This window comes from Galeopterus variegatus, unplaced genomic scaffold, assembly GCF_000696425.1.
Source record: "Galeopterus variegatus unplaced genomic scaffold, G_variegatus-3.0.2 Scaffold1516, whole genome shotgun sequence".
Taxonomy (NCBI): domain Eukaryota; kingdom Metazoa; phylum Chordata; class Mammalia; order Dermoptera; family Cynocephalidae; genus Galeopterus; species Galeopterus variegatus.
Genome location: NW_007727627.1, coordinates 63,885 through 71,787, shown reverse-complemented (window position 1 = coordinate 71,787; position 7,903 = coordinate 63,885). Strand labels below are relative to the sequence as shown.

Here is a 7,903-nt window from a genome sequence, read left to right as displayed (position 1 = left end):
ACAGAAACAGTCCCATCCATACTTGAATACCATGTACCATATTTTGACACAGAACCAGATGAGAGTTTTCACAGTAAAGGTGTATATTCATATGCTGGACTTCAGAGGCTCATGGGTTAGTGAGTGACTAGAATTTGGAGTTAGAAAATATCACCATAAATTAGGAACTCGGGTTCATAAAAATGTATATGCTTGTTCAAGATGAATACATCAGGTATTACGTACACTATTTTTAGTTTAGATAAGAGCATTCATTCTAAGGAAACAAAAAGAAGCAGGTCTCTATGGGGAAAAAGGTACAAATACAAGAAAAGTTAGAAGTAGTCTCTGATACTATAGAGTGTTCCAATTTCTTTAGAAATCCTTAAACAAGTCGTACATTGAACATGCCATTGTTATCGTGGCAGGATGAATAGACGGAATCACTTAGGGATTTATAGTTTCTTTGTTATGAGTGGTGATTTTCTTGAGCATAAAATTCACATCAGGAATCCTCTCCCTTTGGCCCCTTTTTAATTGGTCTGGCAGGTTCCAGGGTGGGGGAGGCAGACACGAGGATCCCATGCATCTCTTGCAAAATACTTGCAAATTTTCAATTTGAGAGTTTACAATGCTTTAATTTCCAAAATGTGTAATAACATTAAATAGTACTGTACACATGGTTATAAGAGATCCACTTGACAAGAGGACTGCATTAGTTTAAATAATGGGCTTGGTGTCAGATGGCATATATGAGGGGTCTTCAAAAAGTTCATGGGAAGATTCATATTGTCTTTCAAATCCATTTTTCCACGAACTGTTTGAAGTACCTTCGTAGTTTGGGTAATGTTTTTAACAAAAAATGAGGGAAATAATAACTCATGAAAATTTGACCCTTTTGATCTGGAAACGTGAGAATGATTTATACCAATAAATTATTTCAGATACTGTTTGCTAATGACGGTGTTTGTTTTAGTCCGCGCTTCCACTTTTAGAAGTACCCATCATCAAGCCATGGCTCAAAAGAGCAGTATTGTTTTTAAACTGTAGCTATTAAAATTGTTTCCCAAAAATATAATAAATTGCTTTTTTTCTATATGAAACTAATTACAAGGATACTTCAGAAAGTTCATGGAAAGATCCTTTCTGGCAGTTCTTTAAAATGTGTTTAAGTTTTTGCTTCAAGGTATAAAGCGGTTGTTTTTTCTTTCGTAAGTCGTAAGTTTTGTTTTCAGTAACAATTCAAACCAATTGTGTTTTTCCTCTATACAAGTTACTAACTCATACAAAAGATATTTTAATTCTTTTATATTTTAGTTCACAGCAGCTCTTGGGCAGACACTTGCCTGTGCACACATTCTAAAATAGTCTGCTTCTGTCACTTAAAAATATTTATCATTAAAATGACAGAGACAGACCAAAACCGTTTATTGACATTGCTGTGAAGACCAGCCAGTGTGTGGGGCAGCCAAGGTTAGCCATGCCTGGGTTCTGATACTCCTAGCATTTTGTGTTTATTTTTGCGTTGTGAGGAAGGACAGCTCTTTTTTGTTTTTTGTTTTGAGGAAGTTCCTGGATTCCATCTTAATTTTGCCCATTAGCAAAAAATCACCATCATGTGAAAATTTACACAACTTTGTTTTGTTTGGTTCAGAACCATGTTTGCAAGATGACTTGGTTTATAAGTCTCTCCCCCGAGCTTCCTTTTCACCTCTAATGAGGGCATGTGTGAATGGGCACTGTTTCCTCCTGCACCATGGATTGGGGGCAGCCTGAAGGTCTCCTGGGTTCGTGGGCGACTTGGTTTATAAGTCTCTCCCCCGAGCTTCCTTTTCACCTCTAATGAGGGCATGTGTGAACGGGCACTGTTTCCTCCTGCGCCATGGATTGGGGGCAGCCTGAAGGTCTCCTGGGTTCGTGGGCATGTTTTCTGGGAACGGTGGAAAGGAATTTGTCAGACTTTGGGGAAACCTTATAAAAATGAAACAGGTTTTACATCTTTGGGATCACCTTTTAATCAAAGGAGCAAAGGAAAACTGTTCTCTATTGTGCCCCTACACCGGAGGCCTTCTGCATGTGACTTTCAAAGGTTTCATCCTGGTTTGGACGCTGCTTGTGTTGAATATCAGCTATTAAATCTCCAGCATACAGGAAAATCTGAGATTTTTCTCCTTCTCCACCCCATTTTTTCTGTTTTTGTTCCATGTAAACAGTTCCTGCCGTAGTAACATAGACAAATATAGCAGAGAATGATTTTCTGGAAGAAGAATGCTCCCTAAGCATTTTTTAACCATTTTTGGGAAGAATTGATCTTTCTCTGTGTTTCAGACAGACTTCAAGAGGGGAAGGCCGCTGCTGTAATTGAAGTTACATCATATGTATTGCCCCGATTGATCCGTTCTTAGTCTCTGGCCAGGGCAGCAGGAAATGGCATCAGGGAGGAAGCATACTTCGTTTAGGCACAGATCCCAGAGTCACGCCCCTGTCAGCCGTGGCTGCATTAGTCCCAGGCTCATTCCCGTCTGGGGAGCTGCGCAGTGACTTCCTTCGTGTGCAGCTGCAGTGGGCCAGCCAGGCCACACCATCAGAAGGGTGCAGGCATGGAGCTCGGATGTTCACCCGCACGGTCTCTTGTCACAGGGTCTGCCTGCAGAAAGTCGGTTGTGAGACATGTCCGTGGCATTTTTTGATCCAGGCGGGTGAGTTGGCCTTTTCTGCAACATGCTGATGGAAGAAACAATGGAGGGCCTCAGTTGCGTGGGTGGTCTCCTGGGAGCTCCAAATGAGTGATGCCCCCATGACAGCAGTAAGAGGCTTCTGGAAGAGTCAGGGTTTGTTTTCTTTGTGCTGGTTGTAGGTTAGGAGGGTGGGTTTGGAAAATTCATAATTTCTTTCCAAGGGCCTGTAGAGAAAGTCTTTAAAATTGTCCAGCATGTGCAGCTTGCCTCAACTTCTAAGTTGGTTGGGAAAAATACAAAATAGACTCTTTTTTTGGTACATTTCTCAGTAATTAGCAACTAAGAAATCTTCCATGTTTAGAGTAAGAATATAGACTTCTGAAATCCTTAACAAATAGCGTTTGTACTTGACTGACTTCCTCTAGTATTTTTTTATTTTTGTATTCATTTGAGTAAGTTTTATAGTCCTGTGAAGTTCTTTCTTGCAAGTACCCACACGACTTTGGCACCCCATAGTCTTATTTTGTATAAGTTTCCGAGGCAGATGCATTTTTAAAATACTGAGTTTGTCTCCATATGGAAAAAATAATAACCCCGTTATGAATTCCTTGTTTGTGCAAAGGAAAGGACTTTCTCTTCCTGTCACTGTTGAACTGTGGGTGTGAGCACTATTAGACCCCCAGAAATAAGGGCAGGTTCTCTTTATAATGTTTAAGAGATCTGCTTTCTTAGTAGATAATGCTCAGCAACATGCGCTTTATTTCTCCTGATCACTCCGTAGAAGGACTACAGCCATATCTGTCTCCTGCAGTACTGCTGTATTAAAACACAGTTGGCCTGGAAGTCATGGAAATTTAATTTGATTTCTGCGTGGGTGGGAGTAGAATGAGCCACACAACAGTCCCTGTTGCCCCTGTGCCAGCTGCCTGGGCAGGTCTCATTGCCAGCGCTGCCTCTGAGCACATTTGCTAGTATATGGTGTCTTTCAGTTGCTTTACAAGCATTTTGGCTTATTACATATTATTTCTTTTTCATTGTAGGGTGGCTTTACAGAGAGCAAATGTTTATTTTACAAAGAGAAATGTATATTAAAGTGTAGCTACTTAGCACATTTTTGTTTTCATATCCTCTTTGTAAGGTCTGTTACCTCATTTTTTAAAAATGATTTAATGTTTACTTATTTGTTAATGAAAGGTGCTTAATTAGTTTTATTGTCTGCATCCCAAAACAGCATTTCTTCACTGATTTTCTCTACTATTTTTGAAACTACATCTCCCCCCATGAATTAGAAGAATTACAGTAGAAAGCCAGATGGCTACAGGTTGTTTACTAGGTGATGGTCCTTTCTCCAAGTCCATTCTACAGTGTGAGGCTAGCAGGGGTCTCCCAGCGTTACACAGGAGGGTTTCAGCATGGCAGTGTGGGCCTTGTGATTGCCCGACTCTGAACATGCTGGCACTTGCAGCCGCCTGCCGAGGTGCCTTCTTGAAGGAAGAGCAGTTCCCTGGAGGGGAGTTACCTCTCTCCAGTTGGAGTCAATTAAACTTATTAAAGAGTCCTAAAGGTTTGACTGCATATATACCCCCTCACTTCCATTTCAGCTGCCTGTCTTAAGTCAGGGGGCTTAGCTTTAAATATTCCCGTTGTGTGAAATTTGGAGAGGACTAAAGCTTTTCAGGGGTCCTTTCAGTTGTTTCTGTGTGCAGATGTGTGAACTTTCTGCGTAGAAGAGAGGGACACGGGTATGAATCCAGCTAGTTTGACAGTTTCATGTATTGGTAATTTTTCGGTTTTAAGTTGGTGTTGTTTATTGGTTAAACCCAGTTGGAGTAAGTTGAGGCCAAGCTAGTTGTCTTACCTCAGGTGTTTCTTTCTTCTGTTGGTCTCTTTAGTTTAAACCAAGTCCCAAAGGAGAGTTCTAACAACAGGCTTCTTTGTATGCGTGAGCACATAGTAGGGTGATGCTTTTTTCTTCTCTCTCCTTCCCTGTAATTCTGTGAGTTGGCAGGGCTGGTTCCTATGTGTTTAGTTAGCAGATGAAGACCCCATCCCAGAGGTGAGTGTTCTTTGCCAGATCAAGCACTGTTCGTGCTGAGAAGCGCTGCTCTGTCGGCCGGGCCCTCTCCTGGAGGCCTGCCGTCCTATGTCTGGAGGGGACCCAACACTGGCCTTTTGCTGCCCTCAGGCTGGCTGCCTTCAGATGTGCTGCTCACCAGTTTACAGTGCTGTGGGGATGCAGGGCAGGCTGGGGGTGGGGGAGGAGGGCCTGGGGGCTGAGATTGAGGAGCTGGAGTCACGATGGGCGGGGCCAACAAGAAAGGTGGAGAACAGAGTCTCAGCTGGGCTGCCTTGTCAGGCGTGCCATGAGGCTGGACACCCCGGGCTCCCCTCCACTGGTGCAGGGGAGGAGGCTCACCGGAGACTGGGGTTCTGGGTTTGGCCTCTTCTGTGAAATAGCACATTCCTTTTTAATGTCATAAAGGTAGCCTTATATGTGTAAAACTATAGAATATGGTTAGATTGGTGGTTTGTTGCTAGTTAGGTGTGTAGTAATTTGATATATTTAAAATGTCTTACAGGTTTAAGACTTCTCATGAAAGGAAATTAAGTGTTAGGAGTTCTTTGAGTCTTTGTATGGGACTTTGCAGGTCATTGCTAATTGTAATGTAATGTTGCTAAAGGCATCTTGTTTTTCCTGTCAGCCTGAGAGAATATCCACAGCATGACTTTCAGAGGGAGTGGTCTTATGAAATACATGTACCCAAGAACCAAGTGATCTGCGTCTGCCTCTGTCGTCTACCTACCTGCCTGCCTGTCTGTGGGGAAGTGGGGGGTTTCATTAGAACTTAGAAGGGTGAGATGAAAACATGTAAAAAGTGCCTTCTTTGTGAAATTACTTGGTGAGAGTTGTGCATATGGTCTACTGAGTCCCTGCATGTGCATTTTGGAAAAACGTGTGTGTGTGTGTGTGTGTGTCTGTGAATGAGTGAGAGGCGGGGGAGGGAGGGTCAGGCAGAGCACACACTTGGGGGTAGAAAGGTGAAAAGAGGTAGGAGAGAAGCCAGTAACTTTTACGTTTTCTTTTAGAGTAACAGAAAGCAACAGTTAAAATCCAGGTGTTCTTATGAATATTCCGTTGACCTAGTATTGATTTCCAGACCTGTAAATTTTGGTTAGTTGACAGGGATTATCTGGGCATAAGCAGGGATGGGGAAAAGCTGAGTGTAGAAAGCAGTGAGATTAACTTACAGTAATAATTTTAAAACCTGGAGTGTAGGATATATATATATCCTACAAGGTAAGCCTGCAGTTGGCAGGTCCTCCAGCATGCTGCTGTGTCCGTCCAGCAGTGCCACGCTGTGCTCACCTGGCTCTGATGTGCAAGGGTGACTAAGACAGACGAAGTCTTACACACTCGTCCATTCTTGGATTTCACAGATATTGTTTGTTCACAAATTAGTTTTATTTTTGTGCCACATAAAGACTTCCTCTTGCCTTTGCCCTTAACTGGTAGCATCACCTTCACCTATCCTGTGTGAAAACTCAGGAGTATGGGTGACGTTGTATGTGTGAGTATGTGCATACCTATATGTGTAATCATGTGTACAACCTTCTTAAAATTTTTACTAGGTTATAAACTTATCAATTACAAATATGTAATTTTTATAATGGAGGGATTATGAGACATGTTTCTTGTTTTATTACATGCTCTTTATTTCTTGGTGTGCAGTGAACATACTGTGGTGCTTCAAAAAGTTCATGGAAAGATTAATATCTTGTAATCTCTTTTTTCACAAACTTTTTGAAGTACCCTTTCATATTTTCAGGGGTCGTATGGTAAAAAAGGAAATCTGAAAGCTGCTTATTTTCATTAAACTTCTGCATCTTCTGTGTGTTTGCTTAAAGTTGGATGGCTCCTTGAATCTTTGTGTAGGCTATAGGACATTTTTTGGCATATGCTTGCCATAAAGGAAGGGATCTAGTGAACCATGATAATATTTTATTAAGGTAAGTACAGTTTTGATTTGCTTTAACTATAGAACTGAAATGAAAAACCATGGAAAGCAAGGTTTGTGTCTTTGGGGGTCCACACAATGTAAACCCTGAGGTTTTATAAAAGTCAGCTCTTTAGTCTTCCCATGTTTCAGACGTATGCTGAAGGTACCCAGGTTATGCTGTATTTGCTGTTTTTGGTCTAAGCATTTGGATTTAATTTCTCATCAGTTGAATGGCATTTTCTCAGGCTGTTTGGTTTCTCTCTCAGCTTTTTCCAGACCAGCTGGTCCTGCTTTTGGAATATCTCTTGGAGCAAAAGACCTTGAAACCCCGAACTCTGCAAAGCCTCCAGCGGACGTACCGCCTCGACAATCAGGATGCAGAGGTAACCAGGAACGCCCTTGGAGTTTAAACGTCAGGTCCCCACAGTGGATGAAAAATGATGATCTCAGTGTAGCCCCACACTACTGAAGCTGCCGTTTCCATCAGCAGCATCCCGTGGGTTTGCTTTGTGCGTGAAGAACAAGTGCTTTGAGCACAGCGTAAACGGCCCTCCTGGTTGTGCTTGCTCCAGCAGGGCCTCTGACAGTGCTTGTACTTATAGGCAGAGTATTTTGAAGCCTTAAGTTTTCCTGTCTTACTTCTTAATTCGTAAAGATGGACAGAGGTCTCCTAAACCCTGAGCAGGCAGGGTGGAGTGTTTTTGAGTCATAACCTTGGGTGGGTCACCGTGTGCACTGACGGTGGCGCCATCCTGCTGCACATTAAGGAAACTTGGCTCAGATGCATCAGAGCTTCTCGGTTGCCTTCAGTGGGGATGGGAAAGGAGCCATGGGTAAAGGAAATGAAAACTAAATCTAGCAGCCGGGGTTTGAAAAGTAAAATTGGATGCTTGTGGGAAAGCAATATGATGTGGGCCTTAATATCTTTTAGCTTATTGTGAAGAATACAATGTGAATCCTAAGATGAATTCCAGGTTTTTAAATATAAAATAATAAATATTTAATGTATTTAGTCATCTTCAGTAAAAAACAAGGGCTCAGTCAAAGAGAAAAGCCCTTTTATATAAAACTGCTAAAATGCAGAAAATGCAGGTAAGTTTGGTTTGTATACAGTTGAGAATAACTGAACTTTTTTTTTTTTTTTTGTCTTTTTGTCTTTTTTTCGTGACCGGCAACGGATTGCAACCCTCAGTGTCGCACCCGTACCGGACCGGGACCGGCAACGGGATCGCAACCCTCGGGTGTTGC

The 7,903-nt window shown here is 42.1% G+C and overlaps 1 protein-coding gene across 1 annotated transcript in view; it reads left to right on the top strand.

The window, feature by feature from the left end:
- LOC103594258 (chromosome unknown open reading frame, human C9orf3) overlaps positions 1-7,903 on the top strand; it is a 276,533-nt gene that overhangs the window by 245,464 nt on the left and 23,166 nt on the right. Inside the window, exon 13 of the mRNA XM_008577458.1 lies at positions 6,922-7,038. Coding sequence (XP_008575680.1) covers positions 6,922-7,038 — 117 coding nt within the window. The remainder of the gene's footprint in view (positions 1-6,921; positions 7,039-7,903) is intronic.